Below are 18379 nucleotides of genomic sequence, written 5' to 3' on the forward strand. Positions count from 1 at the left end.
TCCTGACCGGTTGCATCACCGCTAGGTATGGCAACTGCTCGGCATCCGACCGTAAGGCACTACAGAGGGTAGTGCGTACGGCCCAGTACATCACTGGGGCCAACATTTCTGACTTCCAGGACCTATATACTAGGCAGTGTCCGAGGAAGGCCCAAAAAATTGTCTAAGACTCCAGTCACCCAAGTCATAGACTTGTTCTCTCTGCTACCGCACAGCAAGCGGTACCGGAGCGCCAAGTCTAGGACCAAAAGGCTCCTTAAAAGCTTCTATCCCCAAGCCATAAGACTGCTGAACAACTGAACTAATCAAATGACCACCCGGGCTATTTACATTGACACCCCCGCACATTGACTTGGTACAGGTACCCCCTGTATATAGCCTCGTTATTGTTATTTACATTTCTTGTGTAACGTTTTGAAAAAATACTTTTATTTATTTAGTAAATATTTTATTAACTATTTCTTGAACTGCATTGCTGGTTAAGGGGTTGAAGTAAGCATTTCACGGTAAGGTTGTATTCGGTGCATGTGACAAATAAAATTTGATTTGATTTGAATTGGTAGGTGTTTCCAAACTTTTGACTGGTACTGTATATTTAGTCTTGCCCACATTAAGTACAAGTTTTAAACCAACCACGGCTTTGTAAGGCAACAAAGTTAGATTGTAGCTTTAACAACGCCTGGTCTACAGTTGTGGCACATGGACAGACAGACGGACGGACAGATGGACACAGACAGACACAGACACGGATGGACGGATGGACAGACAAACAGATAGATATACAGGGCAAACATGCTGACTCACCAGCGGCTCGGCCATGATGATACGTATCTTGCGCTCGGACAGCGTGGTGAAGTTTACGAACAGGCTCTTGAGGACATACTCCCCCGGCCGGCTCTCTGGGTCGATGCTAATGGGCATCATGGCTGGAGGACCCTTGTCTCCTTGTGGACTCAGCACTGGAGGGATGGGTGGCTTACTGTATCCGGTTCCCACTGGAGACGCTGGGGACACACCACAACACACAGGTAGGGTTAGGAAATGACGCACATGTGACATATTCTACCTGTAATTGTGTAAGAGCAGCAAAGTACTGTTGTTAGTAGTGTACTCCGTCGTTTAGGACGTTATAGTCAGGTTGTATACTGGATGAATCAGGATGTTTTGTTAACTTCTTTTATGTTATTTTATTTTTTATTGAATATTAAAATATACATTCTACAGTACTTGCAGTGAAGCCACTCAACATTTACATTACATTCAGTCATCTAACAGACTCCCATCCAGAGCGACCCACAGAAGCAACCAGGGTCAATGCCACCGGCCCAAGCTACCAACCGCCATGCCACAAGCCCTCCGAAGTCCCCTCCACAGTTCCCCGAGAGCTGCCCCTCATCCATCCAAAAGACAACAAGGACAACAAAAATCATAACAGCAAGCCCAACTGAATACATTTGAGTGTATGGCAGTATTTACATGTGTGTATGTACAGTATGTGTGTGTGTCCGTGTATGTGCACGTGTGTGCGTTTATATGCGAGTGTCTGTATATGCATGTGTACGCACGTACAAACACCTGCACCTAATACTTTTACTAAGAGTATTAGTATATTAGTAATTGACTGACCAGGTCTCTCCAGATCTCTCAACAATGCTATTTCTATGGTCAATTTTAGATTAATGTTATGCTTTTTCAGCAATTACTGAACCTGAGACCAGAAACAGGCTACCTGAGGGCAATACCAAAACAAATGTTCTATTGATTCTGTATCCTCACAACAAAATCTGCAGAGCTGCGATGATTGTATGCCCCAAATATTTAACATCTTGTTGGTGACAAAAATTCTGTCTTTTTTTTTCTTCTGAAATACACAAAGTATTGAGTCTTGCTTCGTTTTATATATCAACTCATACACCCTGTACCATGGAATCGGTACATCAAAAATCTCTTCCCAACTATTTTGCAATCTGTATGGCACAGCTTTTAACATCCTGGTCCTCAAATTAAACTGGTATACTTTCTTATTAATGCTTTTTTTATTCATCCGCCAATTTTGACCCTTTATGTTGGGCAGACAGACCAGTTCCCTACCTCCTCCCGCTGTCACCCTCCTCCTCCATTTTGGGGTATTGCTGTAATCAATTGGTTGTCATTTTGGATTGGGCAGACCTTCCCATACAATTCTGATAACTCAATGAAAGACAACTCTACCATTCCAATTTACAATATCATTTAAAAACAAAATACCCTTTTCAAACATATTTCCCATAAATACAGATATTTTATGAACAAGCACATTTGAGTTCAACCATAATATTTGTTATGTCTTTTCAGGGGGGATGAAATTGTAACCAATGCTTGTTTGAAAAAGAGACATACCCTGAAAAAGGTTACATTTTCAATCAATCGAAAATGAGACATTGCAATCTGCACAAAGGCACTTTTTAAACAATGGATGAGCTTTTCTTAGTAATCTACTTGAGAACAATTTAGGGTTCAAGTAAAATGTTTGTATAAGTAAAGCTTTTAGAGAGAGGTTTAGTGATTTTATATGTCATAATCTCAACCTACCCAGTTCATATTCATTACATAGACAGGCACACTTTATCTTGTCTGGTTTAGCATCCAGGCAATATTTGAAAAACGAATCATCAGGAGTAGGCAGCGGCATAAGTAAGTGAGTAAACTGAGATATGACTAAGGAGTTAATCAGTGTAATTTTTCCATCAATAGACAGATATTTATCTCTCCATGGTTGCAGGATCCTGTCTAATTTTAATAGTTTTCTATTTCTATATTGTACACTTATCATAACTAGGTTTAAGTACAGAGAGTCCAGAAAAGTGATCCATATCTTCAATGAGACATTGCAGGGATCTAGCTTGCGGACGTAAAATAAAACTTGAGTCATCGGCAGACACCTTTGTTTTTCAGCCTTGGATTTCTAATCCTCAAATTTTTTATTTGATCTGACTTTAACAGCTAGCATTTCGATGGCCCTAACAAATAGATATGGTGACAGTGGACACCCTTGTTTAACTACTCTTGACAATTCAAAACTCTCTGAGAAGTAGCCTCTATTTACTATTTTACACCTGGCGTTACTATACAATACCTTTACCCATTTTATAAGAGACTCACTGAAATAAAAAATTCCATGAATTTATAAATATAATCCAGTCTTACTTTATCAAAGGCCTTTTCAAAAGCTGCTAGAAATACTAGGCCTGGCTTCTTAGATGTTTCATGTTGTTCTATTATTTCTAGCAGTTGTCGTATATTATCTCCAATGTATAGTCCATGTAAAAAACCTGTCTGATCAGGATGAACAATACCTGGTAATGCTATGCGTTTCGCTAGTATTTTTGCATTAATGTCTTTTCAGAAACAAGAAAAATACATCTTTATCTGGTTGTAACTGACAAGATAATAACCAAAATATGACGTCGTTCGCAGTACATTTTGATGTTGTCATGAAAAAGATATCTATACATTATATGCCAAATTTTGCTCACTGGCTACCGTGGGAAGACAAGCCATGCATTTGCTGCAGCATTTAATATTTGATTCTGTGCCTCCACTTTCTGGTTTTGAAAAGTGCTTTTATTTAAAGTTCCCGACATGGAGAAAATTCCTCCAGCAGATAGTAGAGGAGAGGATAACAAGCTGGAGCATTTCTCTCCCAATGCTCCACTGCATTAGCCAGCTGATCTGACCTTATCTGTGGCTGGCTAGGGAAATTAAAACACCCTGGCTAGCTGCTAGCAGCTGGTATTTTCATCTGCTATTCAAGATGTCATTGCCCTTTGAGGAAAGAAATCCCTTGCATGTGACCGTCATTCAGCCAACGCTGTGATACAGGCCTGAGTTTAATCACTGACGGCCTGGCCCGGCCCATAAAACACATAAACAACTGACACATTCGTTTGACTTTACCTCACAGTTTCACTGTTTCACGTCAACTCCCCATAACCAGAAAATGTTGCTAGAAATAGCCAAAGAGCCGTGTGCTAACGCCTAATAGGGGTGTGAAATGTTCCCTTAGCATGGATTACCTCAACCCAGAATTATACTTCTAGGTCAGTGAACTGGGGTACATCTGCTGGTTAAAATTGTGTGTGTATTGTGTGTGTGTGTGTGTGTGTGTGTATGTATATATGCGTGCCTGTATGTGTGATAGATAAGAATGGACAGCTAGCAGGTCATCAGTGGCAGCCTTACTACACAAACTTTACTGTTAGTATCAGGGGCCATTAAAGCAGATCAGAGTCACATATCAAATCCCAGACACTCTAGTTGGCAACAAAAGCCTTCTCCATGGCCTAAGGCTGATGAGGACTCTCAGAAAACACAAAATCACCACACAACATTATCTCAACCTTGATCCCAACGTTGACCTCAATGTGCTTTTGCTACTTTGTAACACTCTCACTCTGAGATAAAGTACGATTTCAACCCCAGAATACACCCTCAGAAACATGCATTACACTGTTGTAACAAAAAATCTAGTGGCAACTGAGCTGCCACCAACTTGAAGGAGATGGAACCTTAACCTTAAATACTGAACCACATCATCCTGAGACGTTTTGAAACATTACATGGTGTGTTGGAACACCACTTAATCAAATATTGTGCAGCACCTTGCCAGGGACTGGGAGTATTAACAGAAAAGGTTGAAAACACTATTTTGGTGATTCAAGTCCTGTTTAGTGCAGAATTAGATACCTTCTCTTTTGGTGTCGTTTCCTCTCTCTAAGCTTCTAAACAACATTATTATGTTTTTCATCCTGTCTAGTGCAGAATTAGATCACATTTTCAGAAGTGTTTAAATGTTTAACATTGTTCTATGTATTAGATAATTTGCCATTATATGTTATTTGGCAGGCATTGTCAAGCACAGTGTTCAAACCACCAGCAGTAATTGGAGGTTGAACTGCAAGAACTGAGGATTCTGCACTTGCCTCTTCCATTGACAATGTTCTTCTTCGTCTTCTTCTAGGTTTAAGGACAGACTACACCTATTGGTGTATTTCCGCCACCTAATGTACAATCCATTATAGTAATACAAAACTGGGAAGAAGGAAAAAAAATCTGCCCTCACAACAACAAAAAAACACCACCCCATTCCACTATGTAACCCTATCTATTCTTACTCCAGGCCAACGGTCTGGAAGGACAAAACATTACCACTCAACACCCCCCGGAACTCTTCTGCAGTAAAACCTCGCAATCCCAAGAACTTCTCTGCAGCTGCCACCACAACCTCTATTTCCTTTGACCTTCCATTTCTGCAGTACAGTTGACAAACATGGCTATGAATGCTATGAAACCCATCTTACTGAAGCACATATTATTCCCATCACTCTCTATAGGTCTCTACTTACTCACAGGAATCCTCTCAGGATCTCTCACCGTGTACCCATCTTCCTCTACCACTCTCTTTACTGCTTCAGCATACGACACTGTCAGTACTACTCCGACCCTGGCAACCTCAACCGGCCTTTCTCTCACTAGACACCTCCAATCTCCAACTAACAGACACGACTTTCTCTACCGATATTACACATTCCTTCGTCTCATGCCCTCCTTCACACATCTAGGAATCTCCCTCCTACACACTGCTGCAACAAAAGCTCTGATGGAATAACTGAACATCCTAACTTGACCTTGTCGGGGAAAGACTCTGCATCAAAACTCAGCAGGACAGACAATGTCTTCTCCGTTTCACCACGCTCTCCACCGGGTCTGAGTTCTATTTCAGCTGATCCTCCCAAACACTTAATGCCACCCCCGTTATCACTCCTTTCAATGAGCAAAGCAAGTCACAGTTCTTGTCCCTAGTCGAGTGGTCCGGAGCACCCGGGGCACTTTTCTGAACGGAAGAAACACATTACATCATCACGAGTCGACTTCTAGTTACTTTCACCAACTCAACAGTCCCCAACCTCTTCTCCACCCAGCCAGAATACAAGGATCCATTCTTTCCAATAAATCTCACTCCCACTGGGCCAGATTCATTCTTGTCATCATCGGGATGAGGCTCAAACTCAGTGGTCCTCACTGCACCTGCCCCCGCAGGTACTTCATCCTCACTCTCGTCAGGTTCCATCTCTAAGCTACTGGAGCACGTGTCCGTCTTTTTGCACTCGACTCCAACCTTCCTCACCACACCACTTCCCTCTGCACTCAACTTCTTCTCGGCGGTCATCACGGCACCTGCCATCGCAGTTAATTCATCCTCACCAACTGTTTTGCAAAAGTTCTGTGTGATCCACCTTCCCATATTCACTCAAAACATGTTCCACTTTTCTCCTTTTTTTCTTGTCCACCATCTTCCCCTTCATCAGATCTTCTAGAAGGGTTGAGCATTCCCCCACTCCATATTTACTCATAATATGTTCCACTTTCCTCCTTTTTATTTCCTGTCCTGCTTACCGTCAATCTTCCCTCCATCATCTTCTGTAGCTTTTCCCCTTAATGTTGTGCCATCCATTGACAATCATCTTCTTCTTCTTTAAGGTTTATTGGCACTCATATGGTGTATTGCCGCCACATACTGTACGGGGTAGTAAAAAAATAAATATATATATAATGGTTTGGATGAACAAATTCATACTAATTACCAAAACCAAGAAACACTAATCAAAATCACTTTATTGTGTGTTGGGATCCTTCTCCTGTATGGCGTTCACTGGAGACTGTGGGACATTCACTACAATCTCATCTCTACTCACTCCTTCAGCTATTTTCTCTGCTTCCACATAGAATAACTGCTGGATGGCCCTGGTCCTAGCTACTGTGACCTCCTTCATCTGTACAGGGTACTCCGGGAACTCAGGAATGTGATTCCATCACAATTACAACAACATGCTACATCTGACTCTTCAACTGCTACATTTTCTTCCTTCGACAAACACTTGAGACGTGTCAAAACTTTTTTATAATTGTGACACTGCAGCGACCTCATATCTCACATATCCAAGTTTTACATAAGTTGGGTGAAACACTTCATCAAACAGTAAAACCAATAGGCTTTGCTCCTTCTTTCCGTCTATCATTCAATTCAAGCGACGTGAGTCTACCACTCCCGGAATGTTATCCCTAAACCACACAGGCTCTATGTCCAACGAGACATCAGAGATGACACCTTTAACCGGTGCCCTACTCTGAAAATCATAGTTTTCAACATCATACGTCGACATCGAGCAGAGCCAAAAAGCGTTCTCCTTTTGCGCTTTTGATACACACGAAATCAACATCATACTGTTCATGGTCACTCTGACCAATTCCCTGAACCCAATTCATCCTTCACCATCTTCGAGACCGTAAACGGGTCACCCAAAAAACATCCTTGCTCTCGAATCGCACTCCAACCATAAACTGCTGTTCCTTTCCAACTTTAGCCCTTTTTACTCCACCCTTCTTCACAACCGTCCACTCATTCTCACCAACTGTACTCATGCCAAGAGATTCGCTCAACACTTCCACTTCCTCCATTGCTCCTCCAGTCATCCCTCGGACTCCCTTGCTCTTTGCTGTGAAAGATGTGAGAGTTCGTGTTCTCGTAGGATTACCAATATTGTTCACATTCCAGCACAGCCATTGCTTCACCAACCTTTTCTCCATTTAGTCCTCACTTCTCACCACCATTTACAATTACCCACTTCCCTCTTTCTCATCCCTAAAATCCATTGGCAATCATGAATGTGTGGAATGGGTGCTGTCCTCATTGAACATCAATTTGTCTGACGGTTTTGATATTCGTTCATCATGAATCATTGCACCTCATTGCACAAGATTAATAGCAATATAGAAATATACTTTGATTTCTTCAAACATGCATATGAAAGAAACATTGTGTGAAAGAATCATAAAGTCAAAAAATGTTGAATTACCCACAATCCTCTAAAAACAGAGTCACGTGGTGAGATAGAAAATGCAAGGAGTTTAAAACCAAAGACTGACATTGAGTTCAATCACTATGGTATCTCTCTTCATGAAATATACTTAAATTTTGAGCAACATATTAAGCTGGATTTACATTATTTGGGGAAAATTAAATTAACAAATCATTGAACTGACTTGCACACATATTTTGTAAGATATTTGGGGGGTATTTTGACACTTTATTGACACAGTTATGAAATGACAGAAAGTAGATATATATATATTTTTTTATTCGCCTTTATTTAACTAGGTAGGCTAGTTGAGAACAAGTTCTCATTTGCAACTGCGACCTGGCCAAGATAAAGCAAAGCAGTTCGACACATACAACAACACAGAGTTACACATGGAATAAACAAACATACAATCAATAATACAGTAGAAAAATCTGTATAGGCAATAAAAAGGCAATGGTGGTGAAGTAATTACAATATATCAATTAAACACTGGAATGGTAGGGTGTGCAGAAGATGAATGTGCAAGTAGAGATACTGGGGTGCAAAGGAGCAATATAAATAAATAAATACAGTATGGGGATGAGGTAGATTGGATGGGCTATATACGGATGAGCTACGTACAGGTGCAGTGATCTGTGAGCTGCTCTGGCAGCTTAAAGCTAGTGAGAGAGGTAAGTGTCTCCAGCATCAGAGATTATTGCAGTTCGTTCCAGTCATTGGCAGCAGAGAACTGGAAGGAGAGGCGGCCAAAGGAAGAATTGGCTTTGGGGGTGACCAGTGAGATATACCTGCTGGTGGGTGCTACGCATGGGTGCTGTTTTGGTGACCAATGAGCTGAGATAAGGCGGGGCTTTACCTAGCAGAGACTTGTAGATGACCTGGAGCCAGTGGGTTTGGCGATGAGTATAAAGCGAGGGCCAGCCAACAAGAGCATACAGGTCGCAGTGGTGGGTAGTGTATGGGGCTTTGGTGACAAAACGGATGGCACTGTGATAGACTGCATCCAATTTGTTGAGTAGAGTGTTGGAGGCTATTTTGTAAATGATCGCCGAAGTCGAGGATCGGTAGGATGGTCAGTTTTACGAGAGTAAAGGATGCTTTGTTGCGAAATAAGAAGCCCATTTTAGATTTAATTTTGGATTGGAGATGTTTAATGTGAGTCTGGAAGGATAGTTTACAGTCTAACCAGACACCTAAGTATTTGTAGTTGTCCACATATTCTAAGTCAGAACCGTCCAGAGTAGTGATGCTGGACGGGCGGGCAGGTGCGTGCAGCGAATGGTTGAAGAGCATGCATTTAGTTTTACTTGAATTTAAGAGCAGTTGGAGGCCAGGGAAGGAGAGTTGTATGGCATTGAAACTCATCTGGAGGTTAGTTAACACAGTGTCCAAAGAAGGGCCAGAGGTATACAGAATGGTGTCGTCTGCGTAGAGGTGGATCTAAGAATCATTAGCAGCGAGAACGACATCATTGATGTATACAGAGAAGAGAGTCGGCCCGAGAATTGAACCCTGTGGCTCCCCCATAGAGACTGCCAGAGGTCAACAGGCCCTCCGATTTGACACACTGAACTCTATCAGAGAAGTAGTTGGTGAACCAAGCGAGGCAACCATTTGAGAAACAAAGGCTGTTGAGTCTGCCAATAAGAATGTTGTGATTGACAGATTGGACATGATTTGGAAAGGCACAAAATCTGTCTATATAAGGTTTTGTCCGTTGAGCTCTGAGACAGGATTGTGTTGAGTCACCGATCTGCGGGAAGGGTACCAAAACACTTCTGCAGCATTGAAGGTCCCCAAGAAATCAAATCAAATTGTATTTGTCACATGCGCCGAATAAAACAGGTGAAATGCTTACTTAAAAGCCCCAAAAAGCAGTTTTAAGCAGTTAAGGAAGATAAGTGTTAAGTAAAAACAAGTGGAAGTAAAAAAGAAAAATAACACATCATTAAAGAGCAGCAGTAAAATAACTCTGCCTCTGATTGGGAACCATAACAGGCCAACATAGACACACAAACACCTAGATGACCCACCCTAGTCACACCCCGACCCAACCAAAATTCAAGGAGTGGGACACTAATCTGGACACCTATAAGAAATCCCGCTATGCCCTCAGATTAACCATCAAACAAGCAAAGCGTCAATACAGGATTAAAATTGAATCCTACTACACTGGCTCTGACGCTCGTCGAATGTGGCAGGGCTTGAAACCTATTACGGAATACAAAGGGAAACCCAGACGTGAGCTGCCCAGTGACGCGAGCCTACCAGACGAGCTAAATGCCTTTTATGATCGCTTCGGGGGAAGCAACACTGAAGCATGCACGAGAGCACCAGCTGTTCTGGATGACTGTGTGATAACACTCTCGGTAGCCGATGTGAACAAAACCTTTAAACAGGTCAACATTTACAAAGTCGCTGGGCCAGACGGATTACCAGGATGTGTACTCAAAGCATGCGCGAACCAACTGTCAAGTGTCTTCAAGGACATTTTCAACCTCTCCCTGACCGAGTATGTAATACCTACATGTTTCAAGCAAACCACCCTAGGCCCTGTGCCCAAGGAAGCGAAGGTAACCTGCCTAAATGAAGTGCTTTTAAAGGCAGGTTATGGCTCACATCAACAGCATCCTCCCAGACACCCTAGACCCACCCCAATTTGCATACCGCCCCAACAGATCTACAGATGATGCAATCTCAATCGCACTCCACACTGCCCTGGACAAAAGGAACACCTATGTGAGAATGCTGTTTATTTACTCTAGCTCAGCGTTCAACACCATAGTGCCCACAAAGCTCATCACTAAGCTAAGGACTCTGGGACTAAACACCTCCCTCTGCAACTGGATCCTGGACTTCCTGACGGGCCGCCCCAAGGTGGTAAAAGTAGGCAACAACACGTCTGCCACGCTGATCCTTAACACTGGGGCTCCTCAGAGGTGTGTATTTAGGCCCCTCCTGTATTCCCTGTTCACCCACGACTGTGTGGCCAAACACGACTCCAACACCATCATTACATTTGCTGACGACACAACAGTGATAGGCCTGATCACCGACAACGATGAGACAGCCTATAGGGAGGTGATCAGAGAACTGGCAGTGTGGTCCCAGGACAACAACCTCTCCCTCAATGTGAGCAAGACTAAGGAGCTGATCGTGGACTAAAGGAAAACGGCGGGCCGAACAGGCCCCCATTAACATCGACGGGGCTGTAGTGGAGCGGATCGAGAGTTTCAAGTTCCTTGGTGTCCACATCACCAAGGAACTATCATGGTCCAAACATACCAAGACAGTCATGAAGAGGGCACAACAAAACCGTTTACTGAAAAGATATGGCATGGGTCCCCAGATCCTCAAAAGGTTCTACAGCTGCACCATCGAGAGCATCCTGACCGATTGCATCACCGCATGGTATGGCAACTGCTCGGCATCTGACCGTAAGGCACTACAGAGGGTAGTGCGAACGGCCCAGTACATCACTGCGGCCAAGCTTCCTGCCATGTAGAACCTATATAATAGGCTGTGTCAGAGGAAAGCCCATAAAATTGTCAGAGACTCCAGTCACCCAAGTTATAGACTATTTTCTCTGCTACCGCACGGCAAGTGGTACTGGAGTGCCAAGTCTAGGACCAAAAGGCTCCTCAACAGCTTCTACCCCCAAGCCATAAGACTGCTGAACAATTCATAAAATCGCCACCGAACAATTTACATTGACCCCCCTTTGTACACTGCTGCTACTCACTGTTTGTTTGTTACCTATGCATAGTCACTTCATCCCCACCTACATGTACAGATTACCTCAACTAGCCTGTACCCCTGCACACTGACTCGGTACCGGTGCCCTCTGTACATAGCCTCGTTATTGTTATTCTTATTGTGATACTTTTTATTATTACTTTTTGTTTTAGTCTACATGGTAAATATTTTCTTTCTGAAATATATGTTACAGTATTGCAGCAAGCGGCGCGTCGGAAGGGGCCAGAGAGTGGGGCTGGCAGCAGTAGAAGTGTCGTCCATGCCTCTGCTTTAATCAACCACATGGCGCATTCTTATATGTACTTTTTATCTGCCAGGAATGCCCAGCATGTGTGCCTATCTGGCACGGCTCACAGTACACTCTCATCCTCATGCCCACCAAAGCCAAGTGCCGTACGCTGGTCTCTAGCCACCACAACCAAGCACCTAAACTGGCTGTGCCCAACCCATCCCAACACCTTACCATACACCTACCAACCCCAACCTATCACCTTCTCAGGCTCCTACCCAACCCACCCCAGCACAACCTAACACCTTCCCATACCCCTATCCAGCCCAACTGAGCTCAGCCCCTTCCCAGGCCCCTACAGCCCAGCACCTACCCAGCATGCACCCTACCCAGTCCAGCACTTACCCAACCCAGCACCTATACAGTTCAGCACCTATACAGTTCAGCACATACTAAGCGGAGCCATGCCCCTACCCAGCCCAGCACCTATCCAGCACCTACCCAGCTCAGGCTAGCTCAGCACCTAACCAGCCCAGTCTAACACCTACCCAGCCAAGCCCAGAACTAACGTAGCACCTACCAAGCCCAGTCCAGCACCTACCCAGCCCAGCACCTACCCAGGCCCTTGATGAAGCTGATGACACTAGCCTTGCTCCAGCACACAGCCGTGCCGTCCATGGTGGGGAAGGGAGGGAGAGTGGCCAGGGTTGTAAAAGTCTGACAAACACACGCTACAAATCCTCTAATGTCCTTCCGTCTGTCTGTCCCTGGACTCTGTTGATTTTCTGTCTGTGCTCCTGGGTGTACGCTCCATGGTGAACTGACCCAGAGTGGGTCTGTAGAGACAGGTGTGTTTAAAAGGCTGGGTTTGTTTGCTGATCCACACAAATCTCTTCCTATATCTCCCAGTCAGTTCCAGCCTGCCTCTGTGGCTGTGTGCTGCCTTGTGATCAACCAGTACCTTCCAAGAGTGAAGGTCAGGCAGGAATTTTTTAGCCACGGCCCATTGGAATGACGAGGGCTAACATGCTACGGTGGCATAGTTGTGTGACTATATTTATCCTGGGGTACACACTATACTGACACGTCAGCCCTCCCCTTTCCCCCCTCCCTCCCTCCCTTCCTCCCACCTCCCATTCCCTCCCTCCCACTAGAGTATGAGGCACAGGGCAAAGCAGCAGAGTGTAAACAGCAGTCTCAGTCAGGCTCAGCCAGCCAACTAAAGCAAAATTAGCCTAGTGCTGTATAGCTAAAGCTAAAGTTAGCTAACTACGGTCTTCTCTTTAACTCCTATCCTCTCAGCAAATGGACAGTCCTCTAGGTTTGTAGAACCATGGAGGGGCTTATAAACGGTTTAAGAATCCCCATGTATACTCACACTATATGCAAGTATTTGTGTGTTTTCTTAAAATTGCGTTAAACAAAAGAGTCACAAAATCTGCAGACAATTTAACGTCATCCGACATTTACATTACCACTTAATGTAAATGTAGTGGTAAATGTAGTGGCCCAGTGCACTACTTTTCTGATCATTTTTTTATTTTTATATTAATATTTTGTTTCAATTCAGATTATTCAGGGGGTGCTGGAGCACCCTCAACACCCCTACTTCCCACGGCTATGTATCAAGGTACTTTTAGTTGATTGGCGTTGACTTGTATGTTTGGCCAATGGTCTGTTGTCTAGTTGATGTAATGCAAAGAATTTGTGACGTGACAACAATGATCGTAAGCAATGGAAAATGGAAACTCCCAACCAAAAATAAGGTTGTCCTTTCAGCAAAGTACCGAACACAACTAAGTTTCGACTGTTAAATTAAACATGAGGACTATTAGCCTAAATGAAAGATAAGTGTTCCCTGAAACGACTTCTCCAGCATGTATTTATTTTGACTGAATGGGTCTCATGTTGCATGCTTTCAGCTGTAAATGGGGAGCTGAAGAAAGCAACCAGTGTGGCAAGTCACTCTGGGCTCTGTATCAGAGGCTGTGACTGGTACGCCACATGTGACTCGATAAACAACAGGCTAGCTCAGGCACACTGGGCATTACATCACCAGCACACTGCTACTGACAAACTCTCTGAGCATGGTGGTGCTCCCTACAGATGTCAGATCTTAATTCGACCCATTTCGTCCCAGGAGGAAAAGAATCCTTTAGCAAGAGGACTTTAATAAATATGTAATATTTAGAATCGCTGCCAGGGGGCGTGTTCGTAGGCTATACAGTGCAGTAACGTGCCTAGGGGGTTTGGGAAGGCTCTGCAAACCAACCGACCTCATAACATCAAGTATCATCAGTATTCTCACGGCTTGCTAGAGCAATGTGAACTGCAGTAGCGCAGTGGTCTGAGCAACACACTTCGGCATTACGAGTTCGTAATTTTTTTACATTTTATTTTACTAGGCAAGTCAGTTAAGAACAAATTCTTATTTACAATGACGGCCTACCCCGTGACGCCTCTAGAACTGAGATGCAGTGCCTTAGACTGCTGCGCCACTCAGGAGCCCATATACAGATGTGCTCAGTATTTGTTGGTACCCCTCCACAAAAAACGAAGAATGCACAATTTTCTCTGAAATAGCTTGAAACTGACAAAAGTAATTAGCATCCACCATTGTTTATTCCATATTTAATAGAAATCATACTTTGCTTTTGATTTTTTATTCAACATAATATTGTAAATAATAAAACAAATGAAAATGGCATGGACAAAAATGATGGGACCCTTAACTTAATATTTTGTTGCACAACCTTTAGAGGCAATCAATGCAATCAAACGTTTTCTGTAGCTATCAATGAGACTTCTGCAGCTGACAACAGGTAGTTTGGCCCACTGTTCCTGAGTTTCAGCTCTTTCCATAGATGTTTGATAGGATTCAGATCAGGACTTATAGAAGGCCACTTCAGAATAGTCCAATGTTTTGTTCTTATCCATTCTTGGTTGCTTTTAGCCGGGTGTTTTGGGTCATTATCCTGTTGGAGGACCCATGACCTGTGACTGAGACAGAGCCTTCTGACACTGGCCAGTACGTTTCGCTCCAGAACGCCTTGAAAGTCTTGAGATTTCATTGTGCCCTGCACAGATTCAGGGCACCCTGTGCCAGGCGCAGCAAAGCAGACCCAAAACATAACCAAGCCTCCATGTTTCACTGTAGGTATGGTGTTCTTTTCTTTGAAAGCTTCATTTCTTCGTCTGTGAACATAGAGCTGATGTGACTTGCCAAAAAGCTCCAGTTTTGACTCATCTGTCCAAGTTACATTCTCCCAGAAGGATTGTGGCTTGTCAATATGCATTTTAGCAAATTCCAGTCTGGCTTTTTTATGTTTTTCTTTCAAAGTGGAGTCCTCCTGGCTCTTCTTCCATGGAGCCCACTTCAGCTCAAAAAGTGACAGATGGTGCGATCAGAAACTGACGTACCTTCACCTTGGAGTTCAGCTTGTATCTCTTTGGCAGTTATCGTTGGTTCTCTTTCTACCACTCTCCTTCTGGGGTCGATTTTCCTCTTGCGGCCGCGCTCAGGGAGGTTGGCTACAGTTCCATGGACCTTAGATTTGGGTATGTCATTTAAGGGGTGGATCCTTAAGAGTTAAGACATGAAGGTCAGTCAATCTGGAAAATGTCAAGAACGTTTCTTCAAGTGCAGTCGCAAAAAACCAACACGCGCTATGAAGAAACTGTCTCTGATGAGGACCGCCGCAGGAAAGGAGAGAGTTACCTCTGCTGCAGAGGATAAGTTCATTAGTGTTACCAGCCTCAAATTGCAGCCCAAATAAATGCTTCACAGAGTTCAAGTAACAGACACATCTCAACATCAACTTTTCAGAGGAGACTGTGTGAACCAGGCCTTCTTGGTTGAATTGCTGCAAAGAAAACACTACTAAAGGACACTAATAAGAAGAAAATATTTGCTTGGTCCAAGAAACACGAGCAATGGGCATTAGACTGTTGGAAATCTGTCCTTTGTGCCCTTTGTGTCCAAATTTGAGATTTTTGGTTCCAACCGCCGTGTCTTTGTTTGAGATTCAGAGTAGGTGAATGGATGATCTCCGCATGTGTGGTTCCCACCGTGAAGCAAGAAGGAGGAGGTGTGATGGTGTGGTAGTGCTTTATTAGAATTCAAGGTACACTTAACTAGCATGGCTACCACAGCATTCTGCAGAGATACGACACCCCATCTGGTTAACGTTTAGTGGCACACCTCCACCTCCAGGCTGTGTAAGGGATATTTGACCAAGAAGGAGAGTGATGGAATGCTGCACCAGATGACCTGGTCTCCACAATCACACTGACCTCAACCCAATTGAGATGGTTTGGGATGAGATGAACCGCAGAGTGAAGGAAAAGCAGCCACCAAGTGCTCAGCATAAGTGGGAACTCCTTCAAGACTTTTGGAAAAGCATACCAGGTGAAGCTGGTTCAGAGAATGCCAAGAGTGTGCAAAGCTGTCATCAAGGCAAGTTTAGTTAAGTCTATTAATTCGACCATTTAAAAAAACAAGCACACATAAAACTTGAAAAAGCCATACATGCGCATGAATAAAATCATGGAGGATAACACACAATAAAGTCTGGGACTTATTTCCATTGTGGTCCTCTTGAGACAAGATGGCTAGACAAGATCGAACACAGTATGGCAGTGAAATAATAAAACAAAACAGAGAAGAAGAACATATGTCTCATCATTCCAGTTACATCACTAGATGTAAGGCAAAGGGTGGCTATTTGAAGAATCTCAAATATGACATGTCATTTTGATTTGTTTAACACTTTTTTTGTTACTACATGATTCTATATGTGATATTTAATAGTTTTGATGTCTTCACTATTATTCTACAATATAGAAAATAGTAAAATTAAAATTAAACTTGAATGAGTAGGTGTTCTAAAACTTTTGACCATTAGTGTGTGTATATATATATATATATATACACTGCTCAAAAAAATAAAGGGACCACTTAAACAACACAATGTAACTCCAAGTCAATCACACTTCTGTGAAATCAAACTGTCCACTTAGGAAGCAACACTGATTGACAATACATTTCACATGCTGTTGTGCAAATGGAATAGACAAAAGGTGGAAATTATAGGCAATTAGCAAGACACCCCCAATAAAGGAGTGGTTCTGCAGGTGGTGACCACAGACCACTTCTCAGTTCCTATGCTTCCCGGCTGATGTTTTGGTCACTTTTGAATGCTGGCGGTGCTTTCACTCTAGTGGTAGCATGAGACGGAGTTTACAACCCACACAAGTGGCTCAGGTAGTGCAGCTCATCCAGGATGGCACATCAATGCGAGCTGTGGCAAGAAGGTTTGCTGTGTCTGTCAGCGTAGTGTCCAGAGCATGGAGGCCCTACCAGGAGACAGGCCAGTACATCCGAAGACATGGAGGAGGCCGTAGGAGGGCAACAACCCAGCAGCAGGACCGCTACCTCCGCCTTTGTGCAAGGAGGAGCACTGCCAGAGCCCTGCAAAATGACCTCCAGCAGGCCACTATGGTAACTTGCTAGCTAAGTGGCTAGATGTCAAGATTAAACTTCTTGGTTACAGCAGAGACATTCAATCCCCTCCTGGATCAAGATCCCTGTTGCCTAAATTGCTTTGTGTGCCAAAACATTTTTATACATTTTTTAAATGGTGCCCCTTATGTATAACTTGGTAATGTACAGTATGAAAACGGTATGACGATTATGAAAATCTGGATATCGCCCAACACTAACGCCCAGTGTCTGGAAATCTTTTTGACACTTTGTATGAATGGAAACTAATGTTGGTGTAGACTACTCTAATTATTTGACCAATAGCTAGTCAGCTAATCTAAATGATCAAACAAGTATAATAGTTTTGCTTACACGCATTTTCATGTTGTGTGTCAAGCAAAACAATATTCCCTTTAAAAGGTATCTTGTCGGCAATGCAATGCACTTCTCTAGTCTACAATGCAACTTGGATTGAATCCCGGACAAAGTTTAGTGGCTAATTGTTTACCTCAAATGTTGGCTTAAGTGTTGCCTGTATGGTACCTATACATATGAGATAACATCAATCAATATCTCCACAGATTAAACCACACTATCCGTAGTTTTAGGTCGGATTGCAAATAATTTACCAAAGTGACCGGAATTTTTGTAATTAATGAAATCTATGGTAACTTTGGTCATTTATACTTAAATAACTGTAATATGTATTTATATATAGTACACATTTTTTTAATATATATATCTGTGTCCATAATGTGCATGATTTTCTAGGGGATAGAACATATGGTTTCAGAGAAAATAGCCTAATAATTTTTTTTTAAAGCATCTAATCAACAATGGTATTATTTTCAATTAACTCTACAACTCTTCCAACAATTGACAAGTTTGGTGCCAAAACATTTACAACAAAGACATAATATTAAACACCAATGGTATTCATTATTGACATAGTAAAAGAAATACAAGTGTGAAAAAATAAATATAAATATAAACCCTCATATTAAACACCAA

The 18379-nt window shown here is 42.9% G+C and overlaps 1 protein-coding gene across 7 annotated transcripts in view; it reads right to left on the reverse strand.

The window, feature by feature from the left end:
- Positions 1 to 18379, reverse strand: part of LOC139547551 (protein furry homolog) — a 236771-nt gene that overhangs the window by 174720 nt on the left and 43672 nt on the right. For 6 of the 7 annotated variants that reach the window (XM_071356440.1, XM_071356436.1, XM_071356437.1 and 3 more), the window contains exon 2: positions 805 to 1004. In XM_071356440.1, coding sequence (XP_071212541.1) covers positions 805 to 924 — 120 coding nt within the window. In that variant the 5' untranslated portion in view covers positions 925 to 1004. Of the gene's footprint in view, positions 1 to 804; positions 1005 to 12503; positions 12885 to 18379 lie in introns of those variants that run through there. The other variant, XM_071356439.1, reaches the window with a different exon arrangement.

The sequence above is a fragment of the Salvelinus alpinus genome, chromosome 21, assembly GCF_045679555.1.
Source record: "Salvelinus alpinus chromosome 21, SLU_Salpinus.1, whole genome shotgun sequence".
NCBI classification, from domain to species: domain Eukaryota; kingdom Metazoa; phylum Chordata; class Actinopteri; order Salmoniformes; family Salmonidae; genus Salvelinus; species Salvelinus alpinus.